The sequence below is a fragment of the Ictalurus punctatus genome, chromosome 10 (assembly GCF_001660625.3).
Source record: "Ictalurus punctatus breed USDA103 chromosome 10, Coco_2.0, whole genome shotgun sequence".
In the NCBI taxonomy this organism is placed as follows: domain Eukaryota; kingdom Metazoa; phylum Chordata; class Actinopteri; order Siluriformes; family Ictaluridae; genus Ictalurus; species Ictalurus punctatus.
This window is the reverse complement of record NC_030425.2, coordinates 7,883,762-7,910,040: the sequence shown is the minus strand read 5'-3', so window position 1 is coordinate 7,910,040 and position 26,279 is coordinate 7,883,762. Positions and strand designations below refer to the sequence as shown.

The window sequence follows — 26,279 nt, the reverse complement described above, 5'->3', positions numbered from 1 at the left end:
TGTTAGAGATGAGTTTCTTGGTGTCAATTTCAACAATAAAAAAACTTTCTTTTATTCCTCATATTAAATAATAATTAAAAAAAGAAATGTTTTAATGCTAGGAATTATTTGTAAAGGTTTTATCCAGAACCAAATGTGGAGCAGACATCTCATGTCATTAACTTGTACAGAACCATGGTACGCTCAAAGCTGGACTATGGAAGTATCATTTTATGGATCAGATCGGAAGTTATACATACAACTTTTGGACACTGTACACCAACAAGGTATACGACTAGCTTTTGGGAGCCTACAGAACATCACTAATCCAAAGTCTTTATGCGGAAGCCAGCATACCTTCCTTGGAAACCAGACGCCTAAAGTTGGCCCTACAATATGCATCCAAACTTGAAACAAATAAAGAAAACCCAGCTTATTCAGCACTCATTTCAGTTTTCCCACTCCAGCTTTCAACAATATATGGAAAACCCCCAAGTTTCATTCATCCATTTGGCCTACATATAAACCCCATCTGGAGAACTTGAAAGTGGATTTAAACATTGGCTCTCAAAGTCTGAAATCCATCTGGATTTAACTAGGAACCAAAAATCCAAAACTCAGCCGAATTATTTCCATCAACAATTTCTGGACTTGAGAGCCGTATATACACACTTCACTTGCACAGATGGATCTAAATCTGGAAATAAAGGGGCAGCAGCTTCTCCGACAAACCAACTGTGGCAAGATTAACGCATCCCCGACCGAAGTTCAGTTTTCACTGCAGAGGCAAACGCTCTACTCCTGGCACTGAAGTTTATTAAGACTGCTTCGCGAAAGCATTTTTTAATATTAACTGATTCAAAATCGTGTCTTGAGGCGTTGCAAGCTTCTAAAACTGATCACTCAACAATCGTGAAGATTTTAATCAAACTGTCATCTCTTGAAGCAAAGAGATTTAATATTATTTTCTGCTGTGTACCAGAGAAGCACCGAATCTACTGAAGACTTTCCACAGATCCGAAACCCACTCCATGTATATATCAAAAGCAAATGGCAGTCTGAGTGGGATCAATGTTTAAACAACCAATTACGGGAAATAAAACCTGTTGTGTTCCCTTTTAATAATTGCCGGGATCAAGTTATTTACACACGATGTCGGATAGGACATGCAAGAGTCGCACACCGATTTTTACTATCGGGAGAAAATCCACCAAAGTGCTCATCTCGTCAGAAGCCACTATCCATTAAACGTCTTTTACTGCACTGTCATACCGCTACACATCTGAGGAAAATATTATTCAGCTGATACTTTTGAAAAGGTTTTTAATCAAGTGAATCCAAACCATTAGGTTTAAAGTTTTTAGGAAAAATGAATCTTAAACACCTCATTTAATTCTTATTTAAATAACTAAACCTGGCTCCCGCCATGAATGCAGCCATAGAAGCTGGCATGGTAAAAAAAAAAAAAAAACAGAACAAAATGAAAGAAGGAAAGAAAGTACGAAGTAAGGCTGTGTTCCAGGTAGATGAGCGTAGATATGGGTATTGGATGAGCGTTGGGTAACCATTTCTAGGGTGTGTTTGATGTGCGGTGGAAATGGAGGGATTTTTGGGGGAATATGGAACAGAATGGTTGAACATGGTGGATTTGTTTCAGAGGTGCAGGCAGAATTACTTAAGAGCTGCCTGATGGAGTGGATGGAAGGAATAAAAGGATATGGAGCCATTAGTAGTAACATCAAAGACTCTGAGAAAGAAAGAGGAGGATATTGTGGGCGAGTGAGCCGCAGACGTGCAAACACCTAAACAGCCCTGAAATGCACTTCATCTTTTCTGAGCAGCCCGTATTATGTGTGCTCTGATGCCTGCTGCTCTTATCAAGGCGCTGACTCTCCATATTTATTTACTTATCTATTCCCTGGTAATGAGGTCTGAATAGCAAATACACCGTCCTTCGGCGTCGGACCAAACCGTGTGATTAAACTGATCCTTGCCATCAGTCAAAGTTGTGATATGAGCTTTAGGGCAGCTGCAAACCAAATTAAGCTGTCGAGACTGACGATTGTGTCGCCTGGCATCCCACACCACACTCCCCAGCTTTTGCATTGTGCCATGTAAACACCTCTTAAATTTTAGATTTTGCTTCTTCGTATACGTTATATTAATTTCACAACTCCAACACATCACACCAGCGCGCAATAGGTGGGCTTTGTGAAAATATCCTGGACGATAAGTGTTGATAAGTTAAGCTTCTCAGAAAGATAAGGGTTATTAGCATGAAAAAAAAAAAAAACCCTTCACCACCTCGGAATAACATCTCACCTACCTGCAGGTGCATGTGGGAAACCAAGAAAACAGCAAACAGCTTGCTGACAAATCTAATCCAATTAGGAAATCATTATCTCTGTGATGTGGGCATCTGCCCTGTCAGTATAAATCAATCCAGGGTTACAGGGTTACACTGTACATGCACCGGGTCTGTGTCAGCCATGCCATTTCAAACATTTTACCGGTTTTGTAACCCGTGGAGCTTTGATTAAACTTTGCCACGGCTTATGTGTGAGGTTGAAGAGGAAATGACCTGATCCGTAACGTAGACGCTGTACCGTTAACAACTTCAATCAGGCCATTGTATCATTGCTAATCAAACGGTATGTCCTGCTGGGACTGGGATTTTCATAGGGGTGTAACAATGCATTGCGATGCACACAGAATGGAAATCAGCCTTCTGTTGATTATGCTTCGAATGCAGTGTGAACACTAGAGTTCCCAGTCTGTGCAACCCATAGAGTTCAAATATACAGAGCACGCCGGTCACATGGTCTTTCGTGGAGAGACCGCACCATTACCGGGTCTCGTCTGCAGTTGTGAAGTGACCGATAGCCCGATACCGCCGGATCGTGACGGCTGACAGGCATTATAGGTTATTTATGATTACACAACGATGTTATAACCGTTTAAAGGCTCTATTCAGGAGCTTTCAAACTACACCAGACCTGCGGCGCTGCAGTCCGAAGTGCCCGAGAGATCGTTTCCTCCGGGTCACAGACTTTGTTTATTCAGTCACATTTTTGTGAGACTTTTATACCTTAATTTATTTCCTTTTAAGATATGGTGAAATTGTTACACATTTTGTTTACAATATTAAACCTCTCTTTGTAGTATCTTTTTTTTTTTTTTTTTTTTTTTTTTTTTTTTTTTTTTTTTTTTTTGTATTTATTCAGTTTTATACAGAAAAAATGCACATTGTTTTGAATTGTCTTTTTAGTCATGTTTTATTCTTCATGAAAATTTTGTTCAAAATGGTCACACCCCTAGAATATAATTATGCTCAAGGCAGGTTAACATAATCGAGTATTAGCCAAGTTTAAAAAACAAAACAAAAAAGAGACCCCTTTGCTTCAACAGGTAATAACTGACCTGTCTTGGCTTTCTTTTTTCCCTCCAGCTGGACCGATTTGCGAGTATTCGTATCCCGGGCAGTAAGAAGGAGAGGACCCAGCTTTCCCACATGACCAAGCAGTCCTCCTGTGATTGGTCTACCTCTTCTGAGTTTGAGGATCTCTCCTCCAGGATCACTTCGGAGAAGGAGATTCTTGCTCTCTTTGAGAAAATGATGGTAAGCCTTGTTGTACAAGTCCAATTTGATGCCCTTGTAGAAGAAAGGTGCTTTAACGTTGTGTTTCCCGTGCTACTGTTTGCAGACTGCCATACGGTCCACGTTTTTTTTTCTCAGTAACACTGAACACTGGTACAGCTGTGCTAAGACCTGGAACACTGGCCTCCCTGCTGCTGTGACTCAAGGGGGTGTGTTTGAAGTCACAAGTCTTTGTAGCTCAAATGTGTTTTTGAATCCTGTGTTCCTAACTATACTGAGTAGTCTGTCATACTCTTTCGCCCAAAGTTTGTGAACACCTGACCATCACATCATGTGTGTTCTTCGCTGAACTTTTTCCACACAGATGGAAGTGCACAGTTGTATAGGAAGTGTTTGTATGCTGTAGCATTATGATTTCCCTTCACTGGAATTAAGAGGCCCAAACCTGTTCCAGCATGACGATGCCCCTGTACTCAAAGCGAACTCCAGGAAGACATGATGTGCCAAAGTTGGACTGGAAGAACTTGAGTGTCGTGCACAGAGCCCTGACCTCAACCTCACTGAACACCTGTGGGATGACCAACTTTGCACCGGGATGTCTTGCTGGACATCGGTGCTCTTGTGTCTGAATGAGCACAAATTCCCACATCCATCCTCTAAATTCTAATGGAAAGCCTTCCCAGAAGAGTAGAGGTTATTATTACAGCAACGGCGGAACAATCAGTGTTAATGCCCTTGGTTTTGGATTGAGATTTTCAGTGGTCAGGTGACGACATACTGTACTTATAGCCACCTAGTGTACCTGCATCTAGGAACTTACCAAATGCTGCTTTGAATTCTTTAACCTGGATTAAATCAGTCAAGAAAAGCTGTCTTAAAGCAGCAGAGAGAGTGAGCGAGTGTTCTCATGTACATGATGTCTGTGCAGGTGCATTGGTGTTAGTGTATCACTGTGAAAAATGTTGATGTGCCTACGGTTAGTGTGTATCTTTAAAAAAAAAAAAAAACAAACCCTGTAACCTCTTCTGATTTGAGATACAGAGGAAACTCGAGGAGAGAGTGTGGGCTTGATCAAGTTTAAATGTTTATTGCATCTTACTGTTATATGACACACAGCATACTTTATGATGCGGTTTGTTGAATGTATTGTTCGATACACAGAGGTGTAAAGTATTTTTCTGTGGATGCTCCCCATGATTGCGTAGTGTCACAGGAGAGAGAATGTCACCCTATCCACACAGAAAGCTCTGCCATTCATTCATTCATTCATTCATTTATCTTCAGTAACCGCAGGTTAGTATTGAGGTGGGTGCAGAGCCTATCCGGAGCACTGGGGGTGTGGAAGGAATTCACCCTCGATGGGACAGCAGTCTATCACAGGGCACATTTCACACACACCTTGTCGTAATTTACCTAACCCAGTCCCCCTACTGTCAAGTTGGGGGACTGGGAGGAAAGTGGTGGGGAGGTGGGAGGAAACCTGGAGAATCCAGCCTCCACGGCTATGGAGAGAATGTGCTCAGTAATCCGAACTCTGTATCGAACCGCTGACCCTGGAGCTATGAGGCTGCAACACTACCCTCTGCACCATCGAGCACTGCCAAAAACATCAAGCATCCAATAGTGCGGGACCAATCTGGTGTCTATTGAAGAACATAATGACTGATTTAGTCATGGCCAACCAATGATTAATGCTCTAGTACCGCTGCCAGTTTTCTACCTTTGCAAATCACTTCAGTCCAGTTCCACATGGCCGAGAACACTCTCTTCCTAGCCAGCATTTTGTTTACATGTTGTTCGAGGCATCTAGCACCTGTGGGTTAGTAAAGTCATAGGGGTTAGGACACTAATGGAAATAATGTCAAAGGGAATAGCAGCATGCAGTTTGTTAGCAAAGTTTGTGCCACATTGTTGGAACTTAGCTGCCCACGCCACAAGTAAACTCGCTGCTAATTCACATGCACGATGACATGTTGAAGCAAAACTGCTTAGAATTCTGGAGATAGCATCAATAGAGGGCACAGTTTACTGGGGTAAATGTTAATGAGATAACGTGTAACACCCCTGTATTGCAGTTGTGTAATTGCCCCACAGTATTAGGATACTGATTAGCATTACAGCTTTTTTTTTATTTTTATTTTTTTAAACTTTTGTCTAAATTATAAAAGCAGCAAAAGTTCAATTTGTGCACTGTGACTTTTACATTTTTAAAAATTTTTTTTTTTATGATGTGCTAGTATCCACCATGCCTCGGGTTGGTACCAGGCCATGAATCGTTTACCAGCCTGCAGCAGTCTTTTTCTTCTCCTCTGCAGCAAACAGCATTGAGAGCAGTAGGTTCCTTGTGGGGGAGAATGAAAAAACGTCTTTTTAACCCGAGGCAGTAAAATAAAACAGGATCAAGAAACAAGCCCACTCTCCCACACTAATGCGCCTCTACATCTCCAAATTCAGAATCGTCGCGTATTACAGTGAGGTCACGGATGTTTGAGCTGAGATCAAGATGTTAGGTTTTTGTTTTTGCTATTTAATATACTTCCACTGCGAACAGTCCCCTCCTAAAGTATTGGAACAGCAAGACAGTGACCCAAACAGCACAGTTAACACAACAGATGACTTCATCAGCGGGGGGAAAAAAGTGGAAGGTTTTAGACTGGCAAAGTCAGTCACCAGACCTTAACCTCCTGAAGATGCAGTTATTATGCAGTTATTGCAAGCAAAGGATTTGCAACCAAATATTCAGTGGTGTTTGCTTTTAATTTACTTCAAGCCTATCTGTTCCTATACTTTTTCTCACCTAAAAATTGGGTTGCCTGCCACCAAGGGTGATATGTTCAAGTTATTTAACACATCTCGATGCAAATATCAGGAAATGAAAGCTGGGATCCCGATCCGTCGTCTCGTACTCGTCTTTCGATCTCAAACCCAGATGTCTTCCATGTATTGCGAAAACCCAGTCCAGATTGTTTGCGGACGACCTGAAAGCAGCAGGAACAAGAGTTACACGCAAAACGACTAATGAACTGCACCACAGTCCTTTCCATTCCGACACCCCACGCTCACACAAAAGGCACTGAGATGCGTGCCTTAAAAACAGTTAGATAAATCAGACCTCATTTGGAACAATGTATTCTGTATACAGAAATAGAGCTCTGGCAATATTTCAGCTTGTCCTGTCTGGAGAGAGAGAAGGGTAATGCGTACGATCTCATGAACACTATACCAGCAGTGAAGTATGGAGACGGGAGCATCATGATATGGAGCTGTAAACACTACTAATGATCATTTGTGCTGAATGGATGCTCTTTCACGGCGAATATTTTTTAAAGCATATCTTTGTTTATGCTTATGAATACATACCTTTTAGTTCATATTTATATGTATAAAGTCTAAGGGCATTCTGTGTGTAAAATTAAAGTGGACATATGCACTGGAAGTATATTAAATATCAATTGAGTACTTTATTTTCCCTTACTGCCTATGAGCTGGTGTATTTGTGTTCACAGCACCAAGGAACCTACAAAACGCCTCTAAAACACCAATTTTGATGGCGTGTGCATTTTAACAGTGACTTCAAATCTGGTTTGGAACTTGGCTAAGTTTTGAGTCAGTAGGTATTTACTTTAAACCCAGTCCGTTAGGTGGAATTAATTGGCCGTGTATTACTGAAATTAATTTCTCAGAGACGTTGTTAAATGCCCGCTTTGTTAGGACTCAACTTTTATTCCAAAACACCGAAATGTGAAACCCCCTCCGTCTTCTCAGGCACAAGGAGGGGAGCAAAATATTGATGGAGAGAGAGATGTAGATATATATATATATATATATATATATATATATATATATATATATATATATATATATATATATATATATATATATATATATATATAGAGAGAGATATAGATAGAGCTGGATATATAGAGAAAGATGCTTGGCAAAAATATCGTAAATTACGCAGAGAAAGCACCATGTGACCTTGTTCTGAAATGACAAACACACTGTAGAGCACTAGGGCGCATTAATTACTTTGTTGATATTCTCTTTCTTTTTGGAAATATTTTTGGGAATTTCTGTTCTTGCATCACATTGTCTTTTTAAGAACAAACCGAGGACTTCACTTTCATTATGTGTTTCAGTCGTGCCGCACTGGAATGCAATCACTGTCCAATCGAAGCCCTAATCAGAGAAGGTGAGAAGGACCAGAGTCGTTTTCCATGAGGCATGACCCTGCATATAAAGCAATGCTTCATTCCTGCTGCATTGTTTGTTGAACCCTTAATCATCAAGCTTTTCAAAACTTCTACTAAAACCATGCTAAAAGTGTTAATATGATTTTAAAAATACTTACAGCTCACACTGGGACACTATGGGAGATGTTCTCAGATTTCATCTGATTATGGCACACGGCCCTGGCGAGCGTGAGGGCGTTGAGCACGTTCGTAGTTGAGTTCGTCACATCACAGAGCCCAGGTTTATGTCACAGGAACATCAGTGTTCATACTACACAGTCCTGCAAGCGAGGGTTGCGTTTCATGAACATGCCAGGTGTAGTGACAGGGCCAACAGCGATAATTGGTGCATTTCCCATGCTCTGTGCGTCTTCCTCTGTGCCACACTGACCCAAACCTCCATCAAGGCGCAGGCGCGTCCATCCACCCGCCCTCGAGCCCATGTCAAATCTCAAACCACTCTCCTTATCTAGATCATAAAGGGAAATAAATCACTAGGACGGCAGCACAGAAATCCAGTTACGAGGCTCAAAAGATTATTTTGAACGGCCTCTCTCTTCCTTCCTACTTTGTTATTAACCTATATATTGTTTGCTTGTGATACGCCGTGCAATTCCCTTTACTTTGCGAATCTGCTGAACAGTGTTGAAGTCATAGGGATGCACTGTTTCTCTCTGACAGTGGTGCGTATTGGCTCAGTGCAGAGAAAGTGTTACCCATAAATTGGTGTCAGGAAATAAAAGTCGAGTAGAATAATAACTGCAGCGCTCGAAGCTGGTAAAGACTGTTATGCAGTCTTCATGTAATAATAAAACACCCTGTTAGAGTAACTATTCAGAAGTTCTTCAGCGGTGTTTAATGTTGAGTTTGATCAATGAACTTTGCCCTGAGTAGCATTTATCAAATAAGGAACATAGATTTTTTTTTTTTTTTTTTTTGTGGTGTCTATTAATGATTTTCCTCATGCATGTTGTGAAGTTTCATCAGGTTTGCTTTGAATCTCGGTATTATTATCAGCAGGACTCCGGCTTTGATCGCTGCTTTAGCGATGGAGCTTGCATCACCTTATTCTTCTCTCCTGCGTTCATTGTTTTCATCTCCCCTTTTATCAAGTTGCCTCTTGGCAGGAGATGAAGCTGCATCCTATGGAGGAATGTAGGCGAGAAAACAAGTGTTTTCTGAGTGCTTAGATATTTACATTTAAAGGTAGAAAACCTGTGCGTTTAATTTAAACGTTGCTGACTGCAGTACAAGTGTACACACAGGACTAAGAATTAGTGGGCGGTCTGCGTGTCCTGCCACCGCTCGCACTCATTACACAGACCTTACTTAATCTCTATTAACATTAAATATTTACTTTAAACTGATAAACAGATTTTAGTGTGCTTCAAAGTACCTTACATTTACCCTTTTCTCCACGCTCGCTCTGTGCCTTTCTAGGAGGATATGAACTTGAACGAAGATAAGAGAGCTCCACTCAGAGAGAAGGACCTGAGCAAAAAGAGAGAGATGGTCCTTCAGTATATTGTTACAGCGGCTAAAACAGTAAGTCTGTCAAAAAGCACACACACAAACCACGCGGTTCAAGTGTTTTGGAATGCACTGCGTTAATAACTCAAACAATACGGATGATTTACCCTTTCTAGTCCAAGTGTCAAGATTCAAAGGTTTGTTTGTCTCACATGCGAATTTGTAGCCGGTAGAAAGGTGCAGTGAAATCAGACTTGGGAACTCTAAAGCCTCTGCATAACAAACAGTAAATAGACCATACCGTCAACATACAATGGGTTAAAGGGAAGGGGAGTGCAAGGCGTCTCAGGATTCAGCGTGATGTGCAAGCTGAGATGCTTTTCTGCTCATCACGGTTGTAACGAGTGGATATTTAAGTTACTGGAGCCTTCCTATCACCTTAAACCGGTCTGGCCATTCTCCTCTGATCACATGCAAGACAAGAGCAAGGTATACTTGTATGTAAGTATGTACACATGTATATACACTAAAGTGTCCAGTGCATGTACGAGATGTATGAGCTATAAACTACAACATTTCTCTCATCATTTGTGTGTTTTTTTTTTTTTTTTTTTTTTAAATAAAATAATTCATCATGCTCATCCCATTGATTTTAAACCTATTTATCTATGTGGAATCACTATGAAAGTATCATTGCGGCCGTGGTCTTGACTTAACGTATTGGAGGTAAGTCTCTGTTGACCCCATGCTGACCCTAATTCTGATGTGTGTTTCTAATCTAAATTCTAATTCTAGCTCCTCAAGCTTTTATGCTATAACTTACTTAAATACTAGTGATGCACCGAAAGGGAAAATTCTGGGCCGTGTTTTTATTATTTTTTTTGTATAATTGTGTTAATATTAGACTTTTTAGTTCATGTCATGAATTTAATGAATCTGAATTGAAAAACTGCAAATCAACAGAACGATCACACTTTTTTATTGAACTGAGCACGCTGCAACTAAAACAATACTGAATATTATTCTTCATTCAGTTTATACAATTATTCAAATAATGTAAGGTTAGCTATTATGATATGCAAAACTGCAGTCGGGTAATGAACTTAGCAGCTCTAGGCTAGCATCCTGCAAATACAGAAAGTTTCAATATGCTACACGGTCATCTTAATGAAGACAACAGGTGAAACGCTGCATATTGAACGGGATTTTAGTTGTGTGTTCAGCTTGTGTATCAAACCTGTCGTGGAAAAGTTCTTCAGCGCCGTACCCCCTCTTGAAATTTCCGCTGAACAAACACTGCAGATGGCAAATTTGATGTCCTTATCAGAAACTTTGAAGTGTTTCCAAACCGCCGACATGATCTCCCTTTGGCGGGTAGCGCCGTGATAACCGTCGGCTAGATCGAGAGTGAAATCTGAGTGCTGAGCACTGAGGGGCAGGGCGGGCATGGCGGCATATATTTCCGACTCATATCTTCAGCCTTTTTTCTCTCTCTCGGCCAAAAACCGAAAATGCCCTTTTCGCTGGCTGAAATTTCAGTGCATCCCTATTAAATAACGATTAGGGCTGTCGGATTTCTTTGTAGATTAATATCAAAGGCATTGGAATAGATCCTGTTATTTTATATATTCACGGGCAGAGCAGACGCTAGCAGCACTGTTACTCTATACATTTGTAACGAATAGATCACAGAAGGTAAAAATTGTTGCCTTGGAAAGGACTTCAATTTCTTACATGGTTAGGTCCATATACAAATCATCCTCTTTTAGGCACTTCTGCATATAGAGTGCGCAGATCAGCTTCTATATCGTATATGTATGTACACTCACTGGAAGGGCCACCTCTACTCTCAGAACAGCCTCAATTCTTCATGCCATGGAGTTGGAAGCCTTCGTTTAAGATTCTGGTCCACGCCGACATGATTTCATCACCTAACCCTTGCAGATTTGTCAGCTGCACATCTCCTGTTCTACCACATCCCAAAGGTGTTCTATTGGATTCAGATCTGGTGCGCGTGGAGGCCACTGAAGTACTCGCTGAACTCCTCGTCCTGTTCATTGAACCAGTTTGAGACGACTCGTGACTTGTGACATGCTGCGTTATCATGCTGGAAGTCGTACAGAGTGGGTAGATTGTGGCCCTAACACCTGCATGTCGCAGCAGAAACGGGTGTTCCTGAAACCTGGTGACGTTTGTGTAATCTTCAAATGCCCATTTTCGGTGACCCTGTGGCCACTGTAGCCTCACGTTCCTGTTCTTCGTTGACGGGAGAGAAACCCGATGTGCCGTTGTAGCCCATTTGCGTGAAGGCTGAGATGCTTTTCTGCTCACCACACTTGTAAAGAGTGGTTACTGTAGCATTCTTGTTGGCCAGACAAGCCACTGGCCCCTGATGTCTCCCATCAAGAAGCCGTTCCTGCCTAAAAACCTGCTGCTCACTGGATGTTTTTTGTTTTGCACGCCATTCTGTGTACGCTCTGTAGATTATTGCACATATACACAAACTGAAGTGCACATCTGGCACCAACAAGTACATGCGTCATGGCTAAAGTCAAAGAGATCACTGAGATTTTCCCCGTTCTGACTTTTGATGTGAACATGAATTGAAGTGCTTGACCTGTATCTACATCATTTTATGCATGGCATGTCTGCCACATGATTGGCTAATTGCACGGATACGAAGGTGCGCAGGTGTTCCTAATAAAGCGTATGGACTATAAAGAACAGGACACCTTGTTAATTTGAATTGAACCCATTAATACTTTCTCCTCTTAGGCGATGGAAAGAATTTATAAATTACCACTAATAAGGCAACATCATAAACAAGCTGCTTCAATTAAATAAAAACAGCAGGGCGATTAGAAAGTCTCGAGAAACTTTTAATTAATTTAAGAAATGAGGAATCTGGAAAATAACAGTCTGCAGAGCCATTAGGTCGACCATCTCAGCCTGTGTTTTGGGAGCTGGCCAGACCAAGTTTTACTGGGGATTTTATAAGAGATTAATAAAGTTAACATAAAATGAATGTTTATCTTAAATCAGGAGCGCCAGGAGCCTATAACAACCGTTACTGCTCACCTCAGTATGTGTTGAGAGATACATTGGCTGGATTTGCCAGCTAACAGTTAACTTATCTTGTAAAGGAGAGTACTCTCTCAACTCGTCTACTCACCATGCCTTCTGTGAATATGGTATTAATGACAGAGCATCGTAAATGGCTTACTGTTACTTGTTAAATGGTAACACAGCAGTCCAAGGCTTGTATTTCTTTACTCCTGCATTCTCTTTGGAGCATAATTGTAAGAGAAAATCAATTTTCAGATATTACATTACACTGTGATTTTCACCAATACTTGTCCTGAATTATTAAAGCAATTTATAATCCGAGTCCAGTTGATGGTGTTATGGCCGTACAGCAAGTTAAGTGCATTTAACAGTATTAAATAAAATAAAATTGAAATGGTATTTGGGATGGTACAAGACTTCTGAGGTTCCAGTTTCAGGCACTAAAGCATCAGTAAGGCTCAAATGCAGGCACACATACATATTATTAACGTGCATTTTGCCCAGAGAGATAACGGTCACCAAATGCAATACTTGGTAGTGTCTCTGGGGATCCCAGTCCTAATTATTGTAATTTTTAACTGGTTAAAAAAGGGCTATTTTAATTACCTCCATTATTACCGTGTAGCCATTTTCTCAATGGGAAATTCGGCCCAATAATGAGAAGCGTGTAAATTGTCTGTAGATGAGTAATTTGATTAATCAGAATCAGCAGAACATCATGTGTGTTGTGTCTCTGATAATGCATCCACAACTACTACCCAGCTAGCAACAGATCTGGGGCGGTTCGGGCTGGTTCCTGGCCCGTTACACATTTGGCCAGAGTTTTGCTGACTGTCTTCACTGTTGTGTTTTTGGAAGGCTGAAATGTGGAACCTGATTAAAATGTTTTGCTGAAGACTCCGGGCACGTCTCGGTTATGTGTGACTTTTTAACTTTGACTCGAGGCCTGTTTTTTTTTTCTTTTTTCTTCCTTTTTTTCTTTTTTCTTTCTTCTTTTCCTGCTGACTTGCGTCTAGCACCAGTGTCTGAAAATTCACTCAGAATTTATGTTTTGTGTATTGTAAATTCAATATTGTAATATTTGAGGCCAGTATTAAATATATAAATATAACACTATTAATTACTAAAAGGAGACAGTATTTTAATTGGAGACATTGCTTATCCTCAGGACCAAAGTTTTATGGATAAAACTATGAACGACTTGGTGAGCTGTAGGGATAGCAGACGAGTGCTTGCTCAGCGTAATCTTCAAATCACTCGCTACCCGTCTCTGAGTATGAATAACTTTCCTCACGTAGATATCGAGTTGCCAGCTGTGAACACAGCTCCCTGTAAACTCCTATTCCAGTCAACTAATTTATTTGTTTGTTTGTTGCTCATCATGTTTTTTTTTTTATCATCACAAATTCATTGCTTTAAGTCATTTTGTTTACTTTTCATGACACTAGGTTTAATATTCAACATTAGGGATGTTTACAGTAGCAGTAATAATGGCACCTTCTTTTTGTTGATACAATATAAGCTTGCATTTTCTGCTTGTATTTCATGTTTTTTTTTTATTATTATTTAAAAAAAATAAAATAAATATATATATATATATATATATATATATATATATATATATATATATATATATATATATATATATATATATATATATATAAATAAATAAATCAGCCATTCAAACGTGAAAATACTGCATAGTTTCAGCCCAAGTATTCACAACGAATATAGTTTAAAAAGATCTGAACAGTAATGGCACTTCTGCACAGCCACAAAACTGCATGTTTCATGCTGTGGAACCTTTCTAATTGTTGTCGTGTGTCTCTGTGTCTTTGTTTTTGTTCTGGCATCCTAAAGTCTTTTTGTTTATTTATTGGTAACAGAAATTCAGTTAGGGTCTGTTTAAATAAAAAAATAGATACAATAAAAAATGGGTCTGAAGAAGCCCCCTGGCTTGACTGGACCAAAAAAAAAAAGTTAACCTTTTACCTTGATGCTTAATGTTTAACGCCTAAAGATGTTGCACCACTAATTGCACTCTTTATTGTCCCAAGGTAAGTGGCAAAGCTTGTTATGTGCCTTTGCAATTAGGTAGACTGCTCTTGGCAATTAGGTAGCCCGCACTGAGAAATTGTTGTGGCAGGGAAAAAGCAGGTCGCTCAGGATGCAGTCTCTCTGTTCTTTTAAAGTAAAAGCAGACCGATAAGCCTCTGAGTTTTTTAATCTAGCATGTAAAACAAATCTGCTAGTTCCACCACTGCGCGAGCGTACTTCACTGAGCAGAAAATCTACATGCAGAGCAGAAACCGCTAGATGAATGGCATGAATCGCCGTATTTTTTTCAACTAAAAACGAATTTTCCAATTTAATGCCCTTGTCACTTGCTCGTGTGTTCATGTGCCGAAGAGAGAGGGCAGAAACGGGGGCGAGAGAGAGAGTTTAATTATAGTGGCATGCCATTAACTCCTCTGTAAATTCAATTATTTTGGAGTCCTGGGAGATTTTTTCGGGATCGTTCAATTTATGCATGCTCTTAATTGTTTGTCAAACTTTATCTCTCTATTTTAGCCTGAACATTCTTCCACATAAAATGATAAACCTGACGTTGAACAATGCTCATTTGAATTAGCCTGAATGAATGCAGCCTTGTGAAGGGAATGGTGCTGTGTAAAGAGTCAAGAAATTTGATGAGTAATACCAACGGCTCAGATGTGCTTCGTGAACAATGTTCGGTGGCTTTTTTATTTATTTATTTATTTATTTTTATTTTTTTAATTGAAATAATAAAAGAATGGAAATAAACAATTGGACCGGGTGCATGCTTTTATTTTAACATCCGCATTTTGATAGTATTACTCATGTGCGGTTTACACGTGAAGACTTTTTCATGCACAAACCCACAGACACGTTTTATGGGGTATTTTATAAAGTTCCGTATTATTTCTCAAACATGGCTTTTCTGCGCACATCTCGACTAGCTGGTGGATTGACAGTTTATTTGAATCTTAAAGCATTGTGTATAAGCCCACCCTTTGTCAGTCTGTCTTCTCTCTCTGCCGTAAGCTTTCTCCGTCTCCTTTCTTTGACATTCAGACCCGGTTGTTTACCCCAAGACTACGTTTACAGCAAATAATTGCCTCACAATGAAGTCCTTCCTGCTGGATCCGTTTCCCTGTCCAGTACGGTAATTGAAACTATAGATTCTGGCATGGCTTCCTCTCTCTGATCATAAAGCTCACCTTGCAATTAACATTACAGAACCCAGGCATGATTACCATAGTTTCGCCTCGTAAGTGCTGCAGTCTGCACTTCGTCATTTTTCCCTCCTTTCCTTCTTCGGCGATGCATGTGAGCTTAAATTGCCTTTCAAAGAGAGAAGAACATAGAGGCCTGTATTCATGATGGAAAGAAGAATTATTTCTGGCTGCTTTACATAAGGATTTGCGCATAAGTGAACAAAATCAGTACATGCAGTCCTGATAGCTGTTAGTATTACCTGGTATCATGACGAATGTCCAGGGACACGATTCTGATGAACAGCTGACTCACAGTGGGCTGATCAGGACAACTAATGAGTGAATCCACACAGGGTACACAGAGTCACTCAGCCCGACCTCAGGCTGAAACTGATCCGCTGATTAATCCATTAGTCAGCCTCGCTTGCCTTTACAGGAGAACATGCGTTCTGATTGGTTAAACATGCATGTTGATGGTCTGTATCCTGAATGTGATTGTTTAATAAACAGGAAAATAATGACGGAGGTAGTTGTGTATGGTACTCGATGCAAAAGATCCACTGTAAATTTCATGAAGGAAAACACCGAGACCTATAAAGGTCTCCACCGCTCTTTCGCCTTCCTGAAGCTGTTCATGAAACAGTTGGTCATAAGGAAATTAGGGGTGTTGCGGTTAGAATTTTCATGCTATGATCACCTAGTCTAAAAATAGCACAGTTTCATGGTATCACAATATTAACTGAGATCATGATAAAAGTGCCTTTGTACATCCTGTATATAGTAAAAACCGAAAGGAAACAAAACGATCTAATCCCCTAATTGTTGTTCTTTCTTAAAAGCTGTTTTTGAGTGTGACTCCCCCCCCAAAAAAAATCTTTATTGTCCATGTTTATCATGTTGTCTTTATAAGCTGAAAGAGAGAATTAACTAGGGTGCGTGTGTGCTTAGACAGAAATCATCATTTTGTTTTGTTCTGGTCAGCAATGCTATGTACTTCTGCGTTTGGAGTTTGATCATTGTTATGATAAAGTTAGAAACTAGGAGTGGTGGCAAAGGTAAAGGATGGGGAAAAAATGAATGGGTAGATGGTATTAGACATGAATACCTTTTTTAATCTGTATTTATTTATTTATTTATTTTCAAAAGATACCAGCGAGAACCATCTGATCATCAGCGTGACTAACCATGGAACTGAACAACCCTCAATTAAATTATACGCTACATGGCCAAAATTTTGTGAACACCTAACCATCACACCCAAATGTAGTTCTTCCCCAGGCTGCTGCCACAAAGTTGGAAGCACACAATTGTCTAGGAAGTCTTTGTATGCTGTAGCTTTACAATTTCCCTTCACCTGAACTGAGAGGCCCAAACCTGTTCCAACACGACGATGCCCCTGTGCACAAAGCGAGCTCCATGAAGACATGATTTGTTGAGGTTGGAGTGGAAGAACTTGAGTGTCCTGCCCAGAGCCCTGACCTCACCCCCACTGAACACCTTTGTTATGAACTGGAACCCCAGACCTCCTCAACATCCCAACATCAGTGCCTGACCTCACTAACGCTCTTGTAGCAGAATGAGCGCACATCCCCACAGCCACGCTCCGAAATCTTGTGGTAAGCCTTCCCAGAAGACTGGAGCTTTTATAACAGCAAAAGGGGAACAATTCAATATTAATGCCCTTGGTTTTACAATGAGATGTTCAATACTCAGATGTCCACATGCTTTTGGACATATAGTACATGATTATAATTATTTTCACACTGGTTCCTTTTTGAATATTTATGTAAAGTTCTTCTACTCTACTTCTACTACTCTACTTTTACTGTGAAGTAGATTTATATCACCTTAAAGAAAACCCGGACACTTCTTGGGGGAAAAAGCCTCCAGTGTAACGCTGCACCCGATCCAGAACTGATGTGAACAGCTTAACGTTCTGAAAACATGAAGGCAAAGAGTCTGAGTCTTTATTTGATATGTCATGTGATGTATTGTTAGGTGTAAATACACTTCTCACTGACTCTGATGGCATGAAAAACGCAAAGCAAACACTTGAATCCCAACCTGCATTCGTGGTACAACAGCCTTTAGAATATAGACAATTAAGTGTTTTGCCTTTTAAAACCTGCTGTTATGGCATACAGTAGATTCCAAAGGAAAATGTTGTCGGATAACATATTTAAACATATTTGTTTAGCTTTGGGTCATATTGGTTATCTGAACCAAAAGATGTTGAAAATGGGAGTGAAAATATGAATAACTTTTAATGACATTTTTATCGCACAATTGAGACTTCGCGGTGAAGGTCAGTTTTAAGGCTGTTTTCCTTTTCGGCTTCAATGAAAGGCTTTCTTAAAGGCATCCATTGATAGATGAATATTGATGAATTTTGTAAAAGCATAATTTTGGCCTTGAGAATAATTCAGTCTGAAAGGATTCAGGCTTTGAGTCATAGATTTGAGGTTCTTTTAAAGTTAAAAAGAGCACCACTGTGGTTTTGCACATCACCTTGTGTGTCTCTGAAGGAGCTCACACAGGAGCTCAGACATTCCCTTGCACCACTATTTCACAACTACCATCAATCCATCTCGAGTGGTCCAATGCAAGTTGCTTGACCATTTTTAATTTTATTAATTTTTTTTTGAGTGATTGCCTCTATGCATTGGCATTGCAAAACCACCAGGAAATTTATCATTATCATTATTATTATTATTATTATTATTATTTCTTTAAATCTACTTGGTTTAACTACGACGGCCATCTTTGTGTCTTGGCACACAACAAATTTTGGTTTATACAGCTGTTCACCTCAAATTTCTGGTTCGTATCTGGTACCCCACCAGGGATATTCAACCCGAAAGTGAGGGGAATTTTTAAAAAATTGCACTCTTGCCCCATCTAAACAAAAATAATCTGAAACTTGAAATGTTCTGCATGCACATTATTCTTACCTAAGTCCCCCTCTAAAAATTAAGACTGGGACTTGTACCCTTCCCATTATAAACTGACCCTAAAAGTGGAACTGCGAGCAATCTGGAACATTACATTTATAATGTATATGTACAACCCCAATTCCAAAAAAGTTGGGACACCGTGTAACATGTAAATAAAAAAAGAATGCAACGATTTGCAAATCTCATAAACCCAAATGTTACTCACAACTGAACATAGAAAACACATCAAATGTTTAAACTGAAGAAATGTACGATTTTAAGAAAAGAAATACGGTAATTTTTAATTTGATGGCCGCAAGTTTGGATAGGAGCAACAGAAGGCTGGAAAAGTGTTACTAAAAAGGAAACAGCTGAAGGTTAATTGGCAACAGATCAGTCACATGATTGGGTATAAAACGAGTATCTTAGAGAGGCAGAGTCTTTCAGAGGTAAAGATGGGCAGAGGTACACCAAACTGTGAAAAACTGCATGTCTACAATTTGTGGAACAATTTCAGAATAATGTTCCTCAACGTAAAATTGGGAAAACTATGAATGTCTCATCTACAGTACATATCATCAAAAGATTACAAGAATCTGGAGAAATCTCTGTGCACAAGGGTGAAAATCAATACTGCATACCTGTGATCTTCAGGCCCTCAGGCAGCACAGCATTAAAAACAGGCATGATTCTGTAATGTAAATCACTGCATGGGCTCAGAAACATCTCCAGAACTCATTGTCTGTGAACACAGCACGCCGTGCCATCCACAAACGCTGGTTAAAGCTCTATCATGCAAAGAAGAAGCCATATGTGAGCATGATCCAGAAATGCCGCCACCTTCTCTGGGCCAAAGCTCATTTAAAATGGACCGAGGCAAAGTGGAAAACTGTTGTGTGTTCGGACGAGTTGAAATTTGAAATTCTTTTTGGAAACCATGTCCTCTAAACTAAAGAGTTGAGGGACCATCCAGCTTTTTATCAGCGCTCAGTTCAAAAGCCTGCATCTCTGATGATATGGGGTGCATTAGTGCCTATGAAATGGGCAGCTTGCACATCTGGAAAGGCACCATCACTGCTGAAAGGTGTATATACAAGTTTTAGAGCAACACATGCTTCCATACAGATTCCATCCTATCTTTACTTCTCAGAAACTCTGCCTCTCTACTCTTTTTATACCCAATCATGTTACTGACCTGTTGCCAGTTAACATAATTAGTTGTAGAATGTTCGTCCAGCTGTTTCTTTTTACTAATACTTACTTTTCCAGCCTTTTGTTGTCCCGTCCCAACTTTTTTGAGACATGTTACTGCCATCAAATTTAAAATTCCCTTATTTTTTTCTTTTCTTAAAATGGTACACTTCCTCAGTTTAAACATATGATATGTGTTCTATCTTCTGTAGTGTTTTTATTTACATTTTACACAGCGTCCCAACACGTACCTTGTAATGTCTTCTAGAGATCAGTTTTTCTTCCGAGGATCTAGAACCATCCTGAGCTGAGATATCGAGGTTTCCGTAAACAGTTGTATAACCAAAGTCTGTTGCGTGCCATGACAGGAAGATGGCTGTTGTAGTTAAACAAAGCAAAAAAGAACAACAAACCCCCCCCCCCCCCCCCCCCCCAAAAAAAAAAAAAAAAAAAACTGCTGATTTTGCAATGCCAAAACATAGAGGTGGTCATTTAAGAAGAATTTGAATAATTTAAAACGGTCAAGCAACAAGCTTTACAATTATTGGACCTCTTGAGATGGACTGACCCTCTACTATTGTGAGATGGACATCCTCAAACAAGCCTTGGCTGTTTCATTACACTTCCTCCCACAATGCTTAAGAGGTAATTTTGCGCCTTTGTTCTGAACATAAATGCGTCTGTGCTAATGGTTTGTTGTGGTTTAAAACTAAATTTCTACTGACCTTGTAGACAGAAACTCATTATAGTAGCTAAGGGTAACATTTCTTTCTTTTATGATTCACCAAGAAATGAGATCAATTGAAGAATAGAAGTTCTCTTTCTTAAATATTTCTCCCACTACAGCCTTTATTCCAAATCCTAATTAGTTGCTTTACTGCAAAGCACTGTACATGCCTGTGACTTAAATTAACTGGCAGCGATTCTGTGTGCGCTCTGTACTGCAAGTTAACAAAGCACATTCCTCTCTCAGTGACGCGTTAATGCGATGCCACTGTGGTGAGTTTTGAAAGTTAAAACAAGTGACTTTGTGACTTGAATAATTGCGGTTGTAAAAACATGAGCCTTTGTCCCTGTGCAGTGTGCTATTTTTCTCATTCTCTTCTTGGAGCCAAACGTAATAAAGATGAACACTGAACCCTGGCTCGGCTAATAAATGAGCAGTACCCACTCTGATCTTCGATTATGTTAGAAACAACCTGAGCGAGACTTCACCCTAGCAAACTCGTGTGTAATCATAGCAAAGCAAACATGATCTCAGGCAGAAGAGTCGCATTGGCGTGCTGTTTGTCATTTTAGGCCCAGCACCAGAGCGTAAATGTCAGTGGAGTCACAGGATCTTAAGCAGTAGTCACAGCTAGTGTCGCAAGAGAAGAAATGAAAAAACCCAGCAGTTACCGGATTGTTGTGCGAGTATTATTAGCCCAGGCTCTGTTCTGTTCGTCACGGCTCGGGATGACCAGGGGTCATCCTGCTCTCATCTTAATTCTTCTGACCAGCAAGACTCTGACGGGTGGCTCTCGACAGCACCAAGCAATCAAAACCGCATTTACTTGTCTAAACCTTTATACCACGTTGACACTGGTGGGTGTCTGCAAAACTTTTGCTTCGGGGGGGAAAAGGGTAAGCTGGAGATGTGAAGTGACCAGTGAAAAACATTCTAAAGTTCAGCAGGGCTTCGTCTCTGTTATTGAGACTTGATCCATCACTGACTCATAGACAGTAACTCACTCGTCTCTCTCCAGACATGCTGTCCTTTTGCAGCCGGACATGTTAAGGTGTAGATCTGCTACTGTGCTTTACTTACACTTTCAAGTTTCGAAGCTCTATTTGTACCAACTCAAAGGGTTGAGAGAAAACCCTTGTTGTGACCGTGTGAACTGTGCACACAATTTGGACAGACATTCTGTAATTTAATTGTGCTATTTATGCCAAGTTATTATACAGTCATTAATACGTGGGTATCCAGGTGAGAGCATTTGAATAGCCTGTAAATTAAGGTGTGGGGAGTGGGGCAGGGTTTGATACAGAACTTGACAAAAGTCCTTTATGCATGTCTCATTTTTTTATATTGAGGTTCTGTTTTGAGATTTCGCCCATGGCAACTAAATATAGAGACAGACATTAATTATTTTTCTGGTGGCTCATTAGATTATATTCTAATTTCTTAAGCCTTTGTCACTCCTGGCAGTTTTTACTTCTGAACTTTTTTTCATTTTAGGTGCTACGTAGTGTTTAGGGGGGAAAAAAGTGCTGTAAGTAGTCTGTAATTTGTTCCCGAGTTATGTCATTAATCTAAGCATACCTAAGCATACATTCCATCATATTGTTTCTGACAGTTGCTACAGTACTCTTACACACTCCACCAATGTGGCCTGCTGTGCATTCGTAGCACTCTTTTCCACCCTTGTAGTGCTTGATTCAAGGGTGTAGAAACATTTGCCTGGTTCTTCATTTTGTTTGTGTTTCCAAAAGTAATCATGCCAAAATGTAAAGGAATGTTGATTAAAAACAAAACTTAAATCGGTCCTACGAAGCATAAGGTAAATTGAAGCTAGACTGGTCTCGATATTTAATAATATCGATATTTAATAATATCGAGATACCTCCAAGAGGGCGGTCCCCTTTCACGCCTCGACTACCCTCGCCTCCGTAGGCACCCCTGCAGCATCACAGGATTGGGGCACGACAGCCACAGCCCACCTTTTGTCACCAGCAAACAAAGCAAAGATAATGAATGACATCACTACACCTCATGCACCCAGGAAAGCAGCAGCATCACCACCACCTCCTCCCCATATCCCCAACAATCAAACCAATTGTGTGCAGACCAGCTGGCAGAAGTGTTTCAGTATCTTTTTGCCCTCTCCCTGAGGCTGAAGAAGGTGCCTAAGATCTGGAAGACATCCTGCATAGTCCCTGTGCCCAGGAAAGCATGCCCCACTGCACTCAATGACTTCAGTCCTGTTGCCTTAACGTTACACACAATGAAATCCCTTGAGAGGCTGGTTCTGCGGCACCTCAGACCCCTCTTACGCGACTGCCTGGATGTGCTGCAGTTTGCGTACCAGGCTGACATTGGTGTGGAGGATGCCTTCATCTACCTGCTTCATAGAGCTTACAGTATACACACCTGGAAAGGCCTCAAAACACTGTGAGAATCATGTTCCTTGACTTCTCAAGTGCTTTTATCATGGTCCAGCCACTCCAGCTGACTGAGAAACTCTCTGGGATGTGGGTGGACCAGGACCTCCTGGCCTGGATCCCTGATTATCTCACAGACAGACCATAGTATGTCAGGCTGCAAGGCTGCTTGTCAGACGTGATGACTAGCAACACTGGTGCACCCCATGGAACTGTACTGTGACTGTTTTTGTTCACCCTCTACACCTCTGACTTTTGCTTCAATTTGGGTGCATGCCACCTACAGAAGTTCTCTGATGACTTCTCCGTTGTTGTCTATGTCACAGATGATAAAGGGGAGGAGCACAGAGACCTTATCTAAAGCTTCAAAGGATGGTGTGACGACAACCACCTTCAGCTCAACATCAGGAAGACCAAGGAGCTGGCGATGGGCTTCCAGCGCAGCAAGAGGCCCCCACCCCTGTCACCATAAGGGGAGAGGGAGAGGAGATAGTGGACGAGAAGTTCCTAGAGGTGCAAGTCAACATTAAACTGGACAGGTCAGACAACACTGAGACCGTGTACAGAAAAGGACAGCGCAGGATGTTCTTTTTGAGGAGGCTCAGGTCCTTTAATGTGTACACTAGGCTTCTACGGGTGTTCATCCAGTCTGTGGTGGCCAGTGGTATCTTTTGTGCTGTGGTGTGCTGGGGAGACGTCATTGGGACTTGTGTAGCCAACAAACTGGTGAGGAAAGGCAGCTCTGTGGTTAGGGTGGAACTGGGCAGTGTTGAGGAAATGACTGAATAGGATGAGAGGGGAGCTGAAAGCTGTCATGGACAATCCTTCTCATCCTCTCTATGCTGAGCTGAGGAGGCTCAGGAGCACATTCGGCCATAGATTCATCCAGCCACGTGCCTCAAAACATCTGGGGGGGGACACTCTTTCATGCCATTAGACTCTACAGTGCAAACAGTGAGTCTCTCAAACACACACACTCAACTGTTAATTGTCATTCCACAGATATTGCACATGTATATAAATACCACGGATATTGCACACGTGCAAATACAAATAGAACTCTAAAGTATGTTCATACACACAGAGCTATTTTATCGTTTCTGCTATTTCTATTTATAGAATTATTTCCTTTGTTACTCCTCCTGCTACTTTGTCCACTGAATTTCCCCCATTTGAGGGGGGATCAATAAAGGTACGTCTTGTCGTCTAAGCTTATCGGGCACAGGACTTTTTGTCTGTTAGTTTGGCGCGGGTTTGTTTGAGCGCGGCAAAGTCCAGTCAGGCGAATTCTGCAATTTCACTTTGGGTTCTGCCGCTACGATGGATTTTGTTGGGAAACCTAAATGTTATATCAGTGATCTGGAAACATTTTTGATTCGAGCCTAATGAGAGAGAGGTGAACGAATAAATTTGGATGAAGCCATATGTGAGGTTTGGGGGGGGAGCGTTAAACAGGCAAACACTAATCTGCAAATCTCAGGATCCATCTCCAGGCATGAGATCCAGCCGCGTTTTTAAATTTTATTTAATATTTAGATTTTTAACTTATTATTTAGGTTACCGTCCTACTGGTACTTTTAGCTTTATAGTTTTGTGGTATACTACACTTGTGAACGAAATGAAGTATTCATCAGCTAAACATGTGACTGTGTTTCATCCCTTTATTATCCACTTCTCCTCTTCTCCCCTTGCGGGTCAATCACAATACCGTATCCCACAGTTTCTCATTACAACATCATGACACAACAAGGCTGTATTGAGTTGTTTCACTGACCGAAGTGCTAAAATAAATGCGCACATTTAGTTACGAAACCGATGTCTGAGCCTCAGTTAATTTTTTTATATTTAGGTTTTTATTTAATTTAAGCCTTTAAAATTATATATTATTATAATATAGTGATAACCCCACCAACACCACCACCATCGTGTCACAGCCCTACAGTCAATCAGTAAATTCTTATTTCATCTTGTTAATGAAGCACAGAAACAATGACTCCATTAGTCTGTTAGTCTAAAGCAGCTGGAGTCTAGAAGAGTAATAGAAGTCATTGGTGAAAAGGTGCAAGCATTAGAGTCAGACTTTGAACTGGTTAAGATCCTGCTCGTTTCATACAACTGTAGATATGCAATGCTCAGAAAGCCTTTTACGCCATTGAGGTTCGCATTTATCCTGCAATTATCTCCTACGTGCCACAGGGGTAGGTACCGCTGAAAAACACCCAGTCACTGTGAAGGAACACAGAGCTATTTAAACATGTTTCTTTGAATGGCATTCTTGCAGGCAGAGAAAAACATCCGCAATTACTCGGTAACACACGAACAGAAAAAATCTTCTTAAAGTGGAGGTTTTAGGGGGTGGAAACATTTTCCTGAATGTAAAGAAGAAAAAAAAAAAAACGTATAGAAAGGTAAAATATGTATTTACCTTTTCTGTAGGAAGACATCTGTGATTAAAATTTTTTTTTTTTTTGTTAAGAAGCCTGATTATTTACAAAAGAGCAGAAGACTTATGCTCATCTGCACTTCAGTGAGGCAAAGTGAATTATCTGTGAATCACCACCCCCACTCCCAAAGATGCCTCATAGCACTGATTATGTAGAAACCAAAAAAAAAAAAAAAGGAACCATGAAGAATGGCACAAATAATAAATGTGCATTTCACATTAGCATAGATGCGTTTAAACGTTCGCAGGTGTGCAAGTGTTACAGCTCTCTTAAATGATGGAACTGAAGACTCCCTAGATACGGTCTATTCTAGTGGTCTTGTATCCTTTTCCTTTTCACACAAATTTTAATGAGGCTTCTAAAACATGCCTGTTTACCCTGAGCATGTCAATCACTGAGTAGGGCTGTGACTGTGGCAGCGTTTTGCTTATTAATGACCAAACCACTGCAGTGGGTGGGGGTGTGTGTGTGTGTGTGCGCTATAATAATAACAATATATAATTTTATAGCCTTAAATAAGATAAAAACCTATATATTAAAAAAAAAATCAAAGAGGTTCAGAAATCTGTTTTGTAACACTGTGCACGAGGAGAAGTGGATGATAGCGATGAAGCCTGTGATTACACAACCCTAACCCTGATGATTACACAATTTATGTATTAACTTAAAATCTCCCATTATATGGTAGGCTGTAAATACAAATTAATATCGTAACTGTTGTTGTTAATAATAATAATAATAATAATAATAATAATAATAATAATAATAATAATAATAATATTATTATTACACTTGTATACAAACTTTGTACTTGTCATAGTCCCCACTCAAGTAGAAATATTAACATGCTGTGACACCACCGCAGTGGCAAACTACCACCGTAGTATTGCGGTTGTCATGGCCACCGTCACAGCCCTAATTTACTGCGTGAGAATTTACACTTTTTTTTTTTTCTTGAAATTTTAAAGCTTCGCCTTGTTCAC

General features: G+C 40.3%; 1 protein-coding gene and 1 long non-coding RNA gene across 4 annotated transcripts in view; one reads left to right on the top strand and one right to left on the bottom strand.

Annotated features, from left to right (window-relative positions):
- The window catches only part of diaph3 (diaphanous-related formin 3), a 361,935-nt gene that overhangs the window by 38,123 nt on the left and 297,533 nt on the right, over window positions 1–26,279 (top strand). For all 3 annotated transcript variants that reach the window (XM_053683159.1, XM_053683158.1, XM_053683157.1), the window contains 2 exons: window positions 3,428–3,598; window positions 9,250–9,354. In XM_053683159.1, coding sequence (XP_053539134.1) covers window positions 3,428–3,598; window positions 9,250–9,354 — 276 coding nt within the window. The remainder of the gene's footprint in view (window positions 1–3,427; window positions 3,599–9,249; window positions 9,355–26,279) is intronic.
- LOC128633705 (uncharacterized) lies at window positions 8,912–9,885 on the bottom strand. The gene is made up of 3 exons (XR_008397085.1): window positions 9,581–9,885; window positions 9,211–9,300; window positions 8,912–8,952 (listed from the first exon to the last, which is right to left on the bottom strand). It is a non-coding gene; the product is annotated as an uncharacterized LOC128633705 (long non-coding RNA).